Source organism: Oncorhynchus gorbuscha, linkage group LG01 (genome assembly GCF_021184085.1).
Source record: "Oncorhynchus gorbuscha isolate QuinsamMale2020 ecotype Even-year linkage group LG01, OgorEven_v1.0, whole genome shotgun sequence".
Taxonomy (NCBI): domain Eukaryota; kingdom Metazoa; phylum Chordata; class Actinopteri; order Salmoniformes; family Salmonidae; genus Oncorhynchus; species Oncorhynchus gorbuscha.
In genome coordinates, this window is record NC_060173.1 from 27,967,649 (window position 1) to 27,982,607 (window position 14,959).

A 14,959-nucleotide genomic window follows, 5' to 3' on the forward strand; every position below is an offset into this window, starting at 1 on the left:
GTTACTCCTCCATTTTGTGTGTTTGGTGTCCAGTTTGTTATAGAAATGCAGAGTAATACAGTACTGTACATGAAGTAAATGTGTCCATACAATTTATCAATTTTCATCAATATAATATGAATTAATCACCTTTGTTATGCTGGTGTTAGGTTTGTTCACCCTGTAAATCTATTTCTCTCTATTTGGCTGTCTATTTCTCTCTCTCTCTGAGATGTGGGGAAAGGGCATATAATTACTGAAGTTTAATTGGAGAAGCAACACAGAGACAGGGGTCTAATAGAGCCAAAGCAAAAGGCTGCAGTGAATTATGCATTGTGTGTGTGTGTGTGTGTGTGTGTGTGTGTGTGTGTGTGTGTGTGTGTGTGTGTGTGTGTGTGTGTGTGTGTGTGTGTGTGTGTGTGTGTGTGTGTGTGTGTGTGTGTGTGTGTGTGTGTGTGTGTGTGTGTGTGTGCCAATCCACTGACCTTAAGTCAATCCTCAGAGTACAGTACAGTATGCTATGACAAGTGATCACGTGATAGTCAAGAAGACTGAATGAAGGTCGCACATATACAGTTCAATGTGAGTGTCAGCATTGTAAATTGTGTTCATCAAAAAATCTAAAAGGACAGACCACATTTAGTTATGAATCAACATTTATTAGTTATCATAATCGTATGTACACCAATGGTACAACACTTATTGATATGTATGAACATACTTTTATACCACAGATCTGGTAAAGAAAATAATTCAGATATTTTTTCTTCTTTATTTTGTAATATTCTGTCCCCTGAAATAATCTCTCCCTTTACATCAAAATTACAGCAACAGCTTTACAAATGAGGGACATCCTAGAACAGTAAGCGAGGGAGTGAAAGGTAGGGCAGGAGTGAGAAAGGTTATCAGGTCTACTCAGGAGGAGCCTATCAGGTTATCAGGTCTACTCAGGAGGAGTCTATCAGGTTATCAGGTCTACTCAGGAGGAGCCTATCAGGTTATCAGGTCTACTCAGGAGGAGCCTATCAGGTTATCAGGTCTACTCAGGAGGAGCCTATCAGGTTATCAGGTCTACTCAGGAGGAGCCTATCAGAAACACAGAGACTTCTGCAGAATACAGACTTGAAGATATACTGGCTCATCTTAGAAATACTGTGCCAACCCATTTCCATTTGAACATCCTCTTTACTCAATATTGGGTTTGTTTGTGTGTGTGTAAACAATTGTGATGAAAATGACGAAAGGCAAAAAGGCAAATTTACCAATATGTGTGTGGATAGGTTTATGAAATGGTGCTGGTGGGTTGATAGTTCTGGATAGACAGAGGCAAGTGTATGGATATGGCACTGGGGCTCGTTACAGTTACTGTCTCTATCTGTGAGGAATAATCTAAACATGAAATCTGACTGTTTGGTGTATTTAATTATGTCTTGTAGTTACCACAATATGATGCATAAAGCACAAGACAGGAGGCGGACACTGTTCTCTGATAGAAAGTCTAGATGATTCCTGGAACAGGATCAGGGTGACCACATGAGGAGCTATATTTTGTTAGATGCTAGGCCAGACATTCTGATCAGATTTGCTATTTTAGTCGTAATGAACAAGCTAAGCTGTACTTGTTTCACTAGTTAATAGTAAATTTGACCTTTTCCTCTTCCTCTGGAGACCTAGTCATGATAACATTTACATCTCACCAACGTAGAAACAGCACATCACCCCACATGGACTCCTTTTATTAATCAGATAGTTTCTCCTCTTTCTATTTGTCTTTCCAGTTCAACGTTGTGCACCTCAGAATCATTGTTATCTCTGGAACATGTATGCACAATGAAAATGAATGTACACAACTTATATCTCCATGGAACAAACATTCAAAACGCTTACATTAGATACAAAAAAAGATATGCATATATTGATGTGTGGCAGCAAAGTGAGAACTAGTTAACAGCTATTAACAAATAAAAATAAGCAATTTATTACACATTATTTTCTAGACATTTTGACTAATCTATTTTTATTCAGAACATAGATCATATTTCTCTAGAGGATTACAAAAAACTGTCACAGCAATTAATCTCTATTCCTACATACCTTGTCAACCCCCCCCTCCCAAAAATAAAACAAAATATTTGTTACCCTCAATATGTACACAAAGTGCAAGGAGGCACTTCAATATCATGCTTTTAAGATAGTGGTGCAAAACAAATATCCTAATTTTTAACTTCATGCTCCTACAAGAGTGAGTTTGAACAGAATAGTGTTCAAACACTCAATCCCTATGGTAACATACTGGTCTGCATCCTCTCCTTATTGGAGGACAAATTCCTGAAGGTCACAAGGTCAAAGGTCAGGCCCTAGCCCTTGTGCCATCAGGGGTTTTAGTGCTGTGCTCAGCATCTCACTCAATGCATGTTAGAATGTGTGTGGTGACATTCCAGGTTAAATTGTGTGCGTGTGTGCATGCAAGTGTCGGATGTGTGTATGTGTTGTGTGCGTCTGTGCATGTATGCGAGTGTGCATACTTGTGTGTGCATATGTGTGTGTGCGGGCATGGGTGTGTGTGTGTGTGTGTCTGTGCATTGTGTCTGTGTGTGATGGCAGTGTCCATGCAGCTCTTACAACAGAACACCATTGTGTGCTGTGTCGTAGAGAAGAACACTTTGTTATACAAGCTCAAAAGCAACGTGGCATTGATATTCTGACTGAGAAAGTTTTTTAGGTAACTAAATGACTGTGTGCTGCACTATGAATGCTTGTTAAGTTTTCTAGTGTTACTTTAATCGGCATTGTCATAACGGTCAAACTGAATGCACAGTTTGGAGTTAACATCTTCAAAGCAAGGTTGTCATTGAACAAAATAAACAAAACTAGACCATAGAGCAGGACATGACACAGATAAAGAAATCCACACCTGCAGAACGCCTCACCTGCACAAAATGTCTCTCATACAATCACATACATGCATTAATGATTAGCAGCCAGTGATAGAACTTCGTGTGGGTTTATCTTTTTAGCCAGTTTGGTTCCATTCGGGGGATAGAATTCTCCTACCTGATTGTTGCCATGTTTGTAGTGGCCATTTTCAGGCAGCAAGATGACTGCTATACATTAGTAACAATAAGAGACCAATGATACACACAGCTGCAGCATTCAGGGTCTCTGAGAACAGTCGTCATCGTCTGTGGTAATAGGTTGTTTACTCACAAAGGAGACCCCACTCTTGGGGTGGATAAAAATATTTGGGATGTAAATACTGCCAACTGGCCACTAGTTGTGCAGTGAGTTATCAACCTGTTGAAACTTGCAGTTGTATTACTTTTTTCACTTCTATGGTTGTTCTGTGGCATCTTTGATAATATATGTGTGTTTGTACTTTCAGGCACTAAGGGAAGCCAAGAAAATTGGAGTCACTGGAATGGTAAAGTTGGAAAAATGTGAAAATGTATGTGGGCTAAAAATAATCCCTTAATTAAAGTATCTTACTTAGTAATAGTTGTAAAGGTAAACTATATGTCTCTGTCATATAGCAAGATATACAAAAAATGTTTCTCTTTAAAAAATATCAAGGTGTTAAACAGTCGGTGTTCAAAGTCAAAGCTTTCATATTTAAGTTGTGCTATATAAAGGCAAGTGTCAATATCCTATTTTCTTTCATGAGCAGGTAAACATGTTGAGGGCTTGGTGAAAGTGTATCTTTCCCTGCCAAGGAGTTAATGCTACAGCCTGAGTATAGTTTCCCTATATTGGGTTCTTCGAATTACAAATGTCAAATGTGAAAAGAGACCCGTGTCAAAAAGGGATAAAAAATTATCTAGAACTCTTTTATCCTCAAAGCTGCAATTTTGCTATTTGTACTTCTCAGTATTACATTTATTTTCAGTTTTAGAACAACTTTATTTTTTACTTGTCATATTTATCAAGATATTTATCATATCTTGCTAGATCCTTCACAATGTACACTTGATTCTCATTATTTTTAGCCTCAGATAATCAAATTGATAGCTTCAGTGGAAGGGAGAAGGGTCTGATAAATACCTCCTACACTTCAGTACTTGGACTAATTCATATGAAAAACCTCCCTGAACTGAAGCTATTGATTATTTGGTATCTGGGGACAAATTTCACCTTTGCGTTTCTGTTTGAGGCATTGCAGTAATTGCGTGAAGAGATCTTTATGCACCTCTTGGTATATAATTTGCAGGAGTTAAAATGAGTAATGAGACACCTTCTTCACTTGGAGATAGCTACAAATAGATAGTGTACAGAGTAAGAAACCCCGAAAGACCATATAAATGACCGTCAATGAGTCATGGAGGTTTTTCAAAGGCTTCTGGCTTGATTGATTATATGCCTGTTTGGTCCCTATTAGTAACTGGGGAGATATGTCATGTTCTCACCCCCAACCCATCCACACATACACACACAGCCACACACCCAAATCACACAGATACAGTATATAATCTCACACTAGAAGCTAGAAGCAACATTTATGAAGTCCCTTTCCCTTACAGTAGAAAAAGAACATATTACAATAAAAAAGAGAAGGAGAGGTTCCATGTTTCGTTTGTGTTTTGTGCTTTTGAATTCCAGAGAACATGTGCTTGTGGAGTAAGGCTCAGGTTGCAGACCCTGCCCTTATAGGTATGTGTCTCTCTATTCTACAGTATCACCACCCTAATTCCCCCTGGAGATTGTGGGTAATATTAGGTAATAAAGACACTCAGATAGGTCACATGGGCTCTGTCAGGTATAGGTCAAAGGTTAACTTGTGAGGAAAAAGGGGCCAGGGCTCAACAGATGCCTACTGTGGTATCATTGGTAATAGTAATGACATGTGTAATAATGTCTAGTTTGATACAGGCATTCCTTCAGTCTAGCATGACTCACACTCTTATCTTCCACACATTGTCTGTTGTTAGACTGACAAATTGCCAGTACCAAACTCACAGCTACAATCACATTCTGGAGGACTGTTGTTCCATTGTTACTCCCCCAAACTTTGACCCTCCCCCCTGCTTTCCCCCTGTTTTGAATGCAGTACTCTTATAGATGCATATATTTATAGGAATAATTTATGTTGTGCAAATGTTTGCTATGAAGCACACATTAGTGCTCTAACAGGTAAAACATACCTTTGTTATCATCTCTCTGATAAGTGAATTAGTATTAGTCCTCTTAGTCAGTCAGACAGACGGTTAGAAACACTGTAGGAACTACTACAAACATTTCAAAAAAGAAATAAAACTACATTAAAAAAAGACAATTAGTAGTTTTGTTCGCATGACTCTTTTTTTCACCAGATAGGAAAGGATGTGGAACTGGGGATCTGTGTGCTGGCGTTATTCACGTTTCTGGGGTTCCTCCTCAACAAGCATGCACTCCGCCATGGTCGCCGCAGCGGTAGAGCCATTTGTGGTCGAGGTTACCTGAAAGCAATCACCATGGACATCTAAACAGCAGGTTTACACATCTATGTAAACAGGCACAGTGCACATGCTTCATGACCTGGACTGAATACTTTGGAGCAAAGACAGCAGAAGAACTGTAGAACTACTCTGATCATTTGGTTTGCATTTGGTTGCACATACATTATATACTTATAGACTTTTACTTTCAAATTGTACTTTTCAAATGGTTTTAAGTGTCAAAATATCAACGAAAGACTATCATAATGAAACAATTGGTTCTGTGCTCCAATGATATGAATGATCACAATATAACAGATAGGTGTATACTGAAGGTATCAGGAAGACCTGGACAATCACTGAGGATCATGCTGATGGAATCACGGTGGTCTGTCTTAACAACGAGCACCAGACCTTTTTACTGACCTGAGAACAATCAACATATAATCACAAATTTAACATGCAGTGAAATACAGAGGATCTTAATTTGACCCTGCTTCTCACAGCAGGAAAATAATGATTCAGCAGCAGGAAATGTGAATTATTCTATGGATTATAATGAATAGACATTTTTGTAGGGGTTGATACATTCAGGGGTTGTAATTGATTTAGGTAACAGAACAGAAACCCAAATAAATAAATAAATAATAATAACTGAGGAAAATAATCAGAACCGGGAACTAAAGTGCTCTGTTCTGGAACAGAACCATTATTTTAAAAGCATGGGAACTGGTTAATAAGGTAGTTACAGTCTTGTCCCATTACTAAAACTCCCATATGGACTCGGGAGGCGCAAATATCGAGAGCAATGTGTCCTCCGAAACACGACCCCGACTAGCCACCCTGCTTCATGACACACTGCTTGCTTAACCCAATAACCAGCTGTACCAATGTGTTGGACGAAACACCGTACAGCTGGCAACCAAAGTCAGCGTGCATGCGCCTGGCCTGTCATAAGGAATCACTAGAGCGTGATGGGACAAGGACAAGACGCTGCGCCAATTGTGCGCCACCTCATGGGTCTCCCTTTCGCAGCCACCTGCGACACAGCCTGGAATCGAACCCGGGTCTGTAGTGACGCCTCTAGCACGCCAGTGCAGTGCCTTAGACCGCTGCACAACCTGGAAACTTTTCCATGCTAGTTACAGATAATATAGTTATCATTCTTCACATTGGATTTATTAACTAAGTATTTTTAATTCTGGTGCCGCTCTGCACACACAAGCTTGTTAGCTAGCTAGCTCTGGTCCAACTTTAAGCCAACTCTTGAATGTTTAAAGACATTCAAAGTTCCTCCATAGAAGCCGCTCCACCATATGTATAATGCTATGGGTCTAATTTAGATAATGCATGTCATAACAAGATGCCCAGCACTTAAAGCCAAGCCTCCTCCTCCACCCTCTCTCACACTCTCCCCAATCGCAAAATTCCAGTTGCATCTCACACCCTACACTTGTTATCGAACATGTAAACAAGTCTATAGGTTGCCCGCTCTATTGCAAGCTGATCTATTTGCACTGATTGATGAAGTAATTCAATGTAGAGCTAACTTACAGAAATACAGGTTGTACCTGTAAATACCTGTAAAAATACAGGTTTAAAAAGTAACAGAAAGGAACGCTATAAACCGGTACTTTATTTGGGTTTGAACTGGTTCAGAACTTAATTTTGCAGGTCGTAAGAGTGGAACAGAACGAAACAAATAATGGTTCTGTTCATAACTAAACGATTGGACAATTATTTTGGTTCCAACCCCTGGAAACATTAATCAAATCCAGTCTGAAATGTTTTAATTCAAATTACAAACGTTTTAAACCTTGCCTACGCTACAATGTGTGTTTCTTGCTGTACAGGAAAATGCTCTGTGAAAACAGAGTGATTAAATTAAAATGGAAGATCGGTATATAAAATGTTATAAATACAAAAACAGATACAAATTAAACAAGGTACAAAATACTACAAAATGAGTGCAATGTTATGTTTTAGTCTGTACAAGTTATTTTGCAAGGCTTTCTACAATGGTTTGTGTCTTTGGTTAAATGTTAGAAAAGTTATTTGAGTGAGTTAATGTACACCCAACACACACAAGAAAATAAAGAGAGAAAACATTGGAGGAAAACAGCCTTTGTACCATGCTTCGCTAGCTTAATGGATGGATACAGAACTGTCAGAATACAGTATATTGTTGTGGTCAGACCATTGGAGTGCAAGGGCCTCTGTGTTGCTAAGCAACACCCTTGATCCTGTAATAAATGAATGGGTTCATCAGTAGGCCCTTTGAAAGCAGGGCTCTCTGCTCTACAAAATAAGCAGCCCAAATTCCACCACATCATAGCAGCCAACGGCCTTGATCTATTCAAACAGTGGATTCAAATTGTTACTGTTTCAGATTATGCGTGAGCTACATTGTATCTTCCAATTTCACAAGATTTCTCATAATGAGTAAGAATAACTGGTCTGAAAATGCAAAAGCATCTCATCTCTAAAGACTAAGAATGACTCAGTCCCAGTCTGGAGGGTGCCAGGGCTCAGTCATAAAATGCAGTGCTAATGAAGCACTGTATCACTCTCACTGCAATTAATGATCCAGTTAGACAGAGGAATGTAAGTCATTTTAATGGATTTAACAGAGTGCGACGAGAATGCACATCTACAGTGTTTTCTCATAAACCCTATGAAGTCTAATTTGATCACAAATTCAATAACGAAGCCTAGAAAGCAGCAGGAATAACGGCACGGCCTCTGAAGTAACCTGGAGAAAGAGCCTAAACCACATCATTTGACAAGGGATTTGGGGAAGGAGATAGTGGTGAAACCTGCCTGCGCAGCTTAGATGGCTTTCCCCTCTCTCTCAGATCCAACCCCAGCAGGTTGAAAGGGAGTGAATGAGACCGGGTGGTGAGTGGGGGAGGTGGTGGCGGAAGGGGGGTGATGAGTGGGGGAGGTGGTGGCAGGAGGGGGCATTAGGGTAAGCCCACTGATTTGGATTTGCACTTGTGAGAGACACTGTCTCATATTTGTGGGTGCATGTTTTATGGTTTGCAATTATTTGGGTATTTACATTAGCTGTTTGTGGTATTTACAAAAACATAAAAATATGCTGCAAGTTTAGAATGTATTCTTATAAATATTGCACAAAAGCTGATATTCCAAGCGAATTCACACGGAAATATATACACATGTATTTTATGTATATTTTTCTTCTTGTTTCTTCTTAAAATAACTGTGTATGTATTTACAATGGCATCAAACAAACATGCAAAATGAAAGAGAGAAAAGAAAAGTTGCAGTGCAGCATGCAGCATGTTAGGCAGCTATATACTAATCTCTATGTCAGCAAGCATGAATTGTACCTTGCACTCATCTACCACTACTGAATTGTGAGCGGCATATTGGACGCACTGGTTGGAGTTGTTTTCGTGGTGGTTCTTGAGGTCATCATAGTAGGACGAGGTCTTGTTCATCATCTCAATGTCATCTGACTTGCCATGTGTAGCGTCCAGCTCGTCCAGCTCAGCCTTGGACAGGTGGTACACGATGCCCGCGCCGTATGAGTCTCCCACCACGTTCACTGAGGTACGGAACCGGTCCCTGGGATAGGAAAAAATGCAATGGGTGGGAATACACCAAAGTGATGTGTGGAGATCAGAAAACGGGATGGATAGGGGGAAGAAAAAAATCTGCTTTAACTGAGAGCATGGTATATATCCTGTATACACAATTTTATTTTACTAGGCAAGCCAGTTAAGAACAAATTCTTATTTTCAATGATGGCCTAGGAACAGTGGGTTAAATGCCTTGTTAAGGGGTAGAACAACAGATTTACCTTGTCAGGTTGGGGATTCGATCTTGTAACCTTTCGGTTACCATTCCAACGCTTTAATCACTAGGCTACCTGCCATCCCCACAATCAGCTCCTTGACTTTGAATACATATGACTACATTAACTTGGTTCTGAATCACGAGCAATGCAGATCCACTCACAGGAGCCAGTCAACAGCAACCAGCAGGCTGATGTCCTGAGTTGGCAGGCCCACTGCAGTGAGGATCAGAAGCATAGTCACCAGTCCAGCACTGGGAATACTGGCCGCACCAACACTGGCCAGAGTAGCTGTCAGACTGCATGGGGAGAAAGATAGACAGGAGAGAAACCAGTTCATGTTTAAAACTGCTCTACAGATTAAATGTAAATGTCCAAAGGCCAATCACTGTGTCTATTAACCAAACTGCACATGAGGCCAAAGGGTACAGTTACTTCATGAAGCACGTTCAGAGTGAGTTAGTGTCACTGTAATAATAATATGGGGATTCAGGATATTTTGGACTGGCATCCCCGAGGATGAGTACTCAATTCCTGCTTAATCCACAAACACATAACTATGTATGGTAACCATAAGTGTCTTTGAATAACAGTGTCCCCTACATTTGCTGAAATTTACATCACTACTTATTAAATTGATACGGTAGGCAGTGAAATTCCCACCCTGATCAGAAAAGTATTCACAGCCACATTTTGTTATGTTACAGCCAGAATTTAATGTGATGTTATGTCACTGGCCTACACACAATACTCCATAATGTCAAAGTAGAATTATGTTTTTAGAATTGTTATAAATTAACAAAAAAATGAAATAAGAACTCAAACCCTTTGTTATGGCAAAAGCCTAGAAAGGTTCAGGAGTAGAAATGTGCTTAACAAGTCACATAATAAAGTCGCATGGATTCACTCTGTGTGCAATAATAGTGTTTAACATGGTGACTACCTCATCTCTGACTATGATGAATACCTCACCACACATTCAATTATCTGTAAGGTCCCTCAGTCAAGCAGTGAATTTCAAACACAGATTCAACCACAAAGACCAGGGAGGTTTTCCAATGCCTCGCAAAGAAAGGCACTTATTGGTAGATGGGTAAAAACATTTTTTTTAAAGCCGACACTGAATATCTCTTTGAGCATGTTGAAGTTATTAATTACACTTTTGTTTGTTGTTTCAATACACGCAGTCACTACAAGATACAGGCGTCTTTCCTAACTCAGTTGCCAGAGAGGAAGGAAACCGCTCAGGGATTTCTCCATGAATGAATAAAAATATTCCCAAATATGCATCCCGTTTGCAATACGGCACTAAAGTAATGTATTATGTGATGTATTATGTTTGGGGCAAATCCAACATAATACATCACTGAGTGCCACTCTTCATATATTTAAGCATGGTGTTTTCTGCATCATGTTATGGGTATGTATCCTTGACATCAGCAAGGACTAGGGAGTTTTTAAGGATAAAAAGAAACAGAATAGAGCTAAGCACTGGCAAAATCATAGAGGAAACCCTGGTTCAGTCTTCTTTCCAACAGACACTGGGAGACAAATTCACCTTTTAGCAGGACAATAACCTAAAACATAAGGTCAAATATACATTGGAGTTGCTTACCAAGACGACATTGAATGTTCCTGGGTGGCCTAGTTACCATTTTGACTTATATTGGCTTGATAAAATATATGTCAAGACTTGAAATTGTTTGTCTAGCAATGATCACCAACCAACTTGACAGAGTGAAGAATTTAAAACAAAATAATGTGCAAATATTGTTCAATCCAGGTGTGCATATATCTTATCTTACAGAGAAATACTCACTGCTGTAATCGCTACCAAATGTGATTCTAACTTGTATTGACCCATGGGTGTGAATACTTATGTAAATGAGATATTTCTGGTTTTAATTTTCAATAAATTATCAAAAATGAATTAAATCATGTTTTCACTTCGTCATTATGGGGTATTGTGTGTAGTTGGGTGAGAAAAAATCTATTTAATCCATCTTAAATTCAGGCTGCAACACGACAAAACGTTGAATAAGTCAAGGGGTATGAATACATTCTGAAGGCACTGTATGTTTTATGGCAGACTGTACCTGACAGTGACGATCTGACCAGCATCCAGATAGATGTTGTTCATCTGAGCAATAAAGATGGCCGCCACGGCCTCATAGAGGGCGGTTCCGTCCATGTTGATGGTGGCCCCGACTGGGAGCACGAAACGGGTGACTCTCTTATCGATTCCCAAGTTTTCCTCCAGGCAACGGAAGGTGACAGGCAGTGTCCCAGCACTGACAGAGACAAACACAGCTACAGTATGAGAGAGTCACGGTGTTGCATTCATTATTCCACAATGTTCAGCCTGCATATGTAATATGAAAGATATGACTAATTTGATAATATTTCTATGAAAAGTTACCTGTACATTTAGTGACAGCAGTTAGATGTAAATAGTGTAAATAGTTTGATGCGTCCAACGTTGTGGCCCTTACCTGGAGGCTGTCCCTAGGGCAGTGATCCAGGCCTGGAAGATGCCCATGAAGAAGGTGTAGGGGTTTTTCCTGACAATGGCAAAGTAGATGGCGGGCAGGAAGATGGCTCCATGGATGATCAAGCCCACAATTACAGTCACCATGTACATCCCCAATTGCCTAGCAACCACCTCCAGGTCATCGATGGAGATGATCTTACCACAGATCAGGCAGCAGATACCGAAGGGAGAGTACCTAGGGGCAGAGGAGAGGTTTAACACCAAAGGCGGCCAGTGGCACCATAATTGGGGAGGACGTGCTCACAGTAATGTCTAGAACGGAATAAATGGAATGGTATCAAACACATCAAACACATGGTTTCCATCTGTTTGATACCATTCCATTCACTCCATTCCAGACATTATTATGAGCCGTCCTTCCCTCAGCAGCCTCCTGTGTTTTAAACTGTATTCACTCTGAAGAGAAAGAGGTATCCTTCTCAGTCAACGTCTACAATATATACCGGATTACCAAACGCAATCATAAAAATACTCATGTTTCTATCAGAGGAGCCTGGTGGGAGGACCTATATGAGGACGGGCTCGTTGTATTGTCTGGAAAGGAATAAATGGAACGGTAACAAACACATCAAACATGCTTGTCTCCGTTCTATTGATTCCATTACAGCCATTACAATAAAAAAGACATGTTTATTTGTCACATACACCAGATAGGTGCAATGAAATGTGTTGTTTTAGTAGCACGGCACCCCTGGAGCAAATAAGGGGATAAGTGCCTTACTCAAGAACACATTGACATATTTGTCACCTTGATGGCTCAGGTATTCGAATCAGCAATCTTTCGGTTACTGGCCCAACACTCTAACCGCTATGCTACCTGCCACCTAATGAACTATCTGCCACCCAATGAGCCTATTCTCCAATAACTCCTCCCATCAGCCTCCTCTAGTTTTTATGGCTACCGTAGGTCCATATAGAATGGGCTTGAAAGGCTAAAGATCTCTTACCACATGATCATGATGACCAGGTTCATAACAATCTCGTTGAGGATGTTGAAGAACTCCAGCATGAGCTTGGCCCTCTCTCCCATCTTCCCCATGCAAATGCCAAAGGCAATGAAGAAGCCAATCACACCTGCATCACACAGTCAGGATAGGGAATCACAGCTGGGACTGAGTAAAGTAAATGGAGCTCACAGAGAGATATGAAGACAGAAGATCATAGTGAATGGAGAAGTTGTTTTTATGATGAATAGAAATCTGCTACAGTTAGTGAGACAGAATTAGCTCCACCCAGGGATCACTTAAAGTGTGATGCTGTATGTTATGCACTGGTTTATTCTCAGACAAATAAGTAAAGACCATTTTAAAAGTGTTATATGCTCAATTCCTTTCAGTTGGGCGGTTGTAGAAACAGCTGCAGCCCGGTCCAAAAGAGAAGCCACCATACCTAACACGTTCATGCCACTCTTAAACTGGAGGGTCTTCTTGATGATGAACTCAGGTTCCTTGGTGGCGTTGGACAGGAGCCCCTCCAGGGTGGTGGTGGCATTGACATCCTCCTCAATCACCTTCTCCACCTTCTTAGTGACTGTCTGGATCTGAGGTGGGACAAGAGAACACAGACAAGTCCTTAATATCTTACATCTCAACCTATCTTAACTTTTGGTAACAAGGGGCTAAGGATGTAAATACAAAAATATTTAAGTCATTGTGGTCTTCATAAGACTTGTTCTGGGGTTCCCTCATCCAGTCCCTTATTGACTCTCTCATCCAGGCCCTTATTGACTCTCTCATCCAGGCCCTTATTGACTCTCTCATCCAGGCCCTTATTGACTCTCTCATCCAGGCCCTTATTGACTCTCTCATCCAGGCCCTTATTGACTCTCTCATCCAGGCCATTGTTGTTAAAAACATTTGCTAAAAATTGACTCACCTCGTTAAATAAATGTGGGTGTTGAAGTGTATTTTACCTGTTGGAAGCAGGCCTGTACCAGGTTCTCAGGAAATAGGTTCCTGATGAGGTCAAAGAAGGCATCCAGGCTGGACACATCATCATGTTTTTGGCCATCTCCCAGCTGCTCTTTCATCTTGGGGTTTCCGGGGTGGATGGCCAGTACCAGGATGACTCCCAGCACAGCAGCAATCACCGTGGTGGACATGTAGTAGACCATAGCCCTTGTTCCCAGGCGACCGCTAGACTTAGCATCTAGACCAGCCAGACCTACAGCCAAAACAAGCACTTCTAAACCTGGCATTTTTCCTCTTTCAGATTGAATATGTGTTATTATACCAGTATGGAATAAGTATAGGCCTATTAAGTTACTTTGAAGTGCTAAAAGTGAAAGATGATGATTGATACTAACAAATAATAAACTGAACAAACTATATTTAAAAACAGTAGTTCTCTCTCTTATATTGAACCTATGACTGTACCATACCATACCTGTGATCAAACTGGAGATGATGAGAGGCAGGATCAACATCTTCAGCATCCTCATCAGGATGTCTCCAGGGAAAGCGATCACCATGACAATGTCTGGGTGGATGGGAGAGGCATAACGAAGCAGCATCCCAGACACAGCCCCCAGAATCACACCTGGAGAATGAGAGGGGGGAAGGGTGTGAAAGAATACTAATAGATACAGAGGGAATCCCCTATGTCTGCAGTCAGAGGAATGAGAGAGACACCATAAGAGGAGAGGGGAACCAATACTACATCGTGACCAGAGACAGAGATCAGTGCAGAGGGAGAGAAAGCAGTAGTGAGGAGGTTGTGTGCCACAGTGTTCATGATTACCCTAGTGCAGGGAAGGCAATAGGTCCCTAACTCAGGGGCCAAGGAGTTAAGAACAGGTGGGATTTGGAAGTGACCCAAGAGTGCTGTGTCTGGCTCCCTTGTGAGAAGGTCCGGGGTGATAAGGACATTCTCCATTTAGAAAACATGCTGTAAAACTGTGCAGAGAGATTTTGACAATAATGAGAATAATTTCCAAATAAGACTTGCTTATGATATAAAGTCATCTATAGGAATATTAACAAACAATAACAATATTTAATTTCCATAGGTCTGCTTTAAATTGCTGCTTCTCGTTGCGTATTAATTTAACAGTCTGGATCTGGTTATGAGAGGCTGTGGATCGCATGTGTAGGGGCCAATGGGTAGGTGTCGATGGGGGAGACAGAATTGAGTCCCAGTGTGAGACAGGCTGATAGAGTCTGATAGAGGATTAAGAGCGGGTCTCTTTGAAGACAGAGGAGG

At 40.7% G+C, this 14,959-nt stretch overlaps 1 protein-coding gene across 2 annotated transcripts in view; it reads right to left on the reverse strand.

Annotated features, from left to right (window-relative positions):
- Positions 1 to 622: 622 nt before the first annotated feature.
- LOC124035688 (excitatory amino acid transporter 2-like) overlaps positions 623 to 14,959 on the reverse strand; it is a 71,562-nt gene continuing 57,225 nt past the window's right edge. The window contains exons 3-11 of one of the 2 annotated variants that reach the window (XM_046349288.1): positions 14,144 to 14,296; positions 13,671 to 13,921; positions 13,148 to 13,298; positions 12,706 to 12,832; positions 11,700 to 11,933; positions 11,304 to 11,498; positions 9,372 to 9,506; positions 8,790 to 8,978; positions 623 to 5,408 (exon numbers count right to left, since the gene is read on the reverse strand). In XM_046349288.1, coding sequence (XP_046205244.1) covers positions 5,405 to 5,408; positions 8,790 to 8,978; positions 9,372 to 9,506; positions 11,304 to 11,498; positions 11,700 to 11,933; positions 12,706 to 12,832; positions 13,148 to 13,298; positions 13,671 to 13,921; positions 14,144 to 14,296 — 1,439 coding nt within the window. In that variant the 3' untranslated portion in view covers positions 623 to 5,404. Of the gene's footprint in view, positions 5,409 to 8,740; positions 8,979 to 9,371; positions 9,507 to 11,303; positions 11,499 to 11,699; positions 11,934 to 12,705; positions 12,833 to 13,147; positions 13,299 to 13,670; positions 13,922 to 14,143; positions 14,297 to 14,959 lie in introns of both variants that reach the window. The other variant, XM_046349279.1, reaches the window with a different exon arrangement.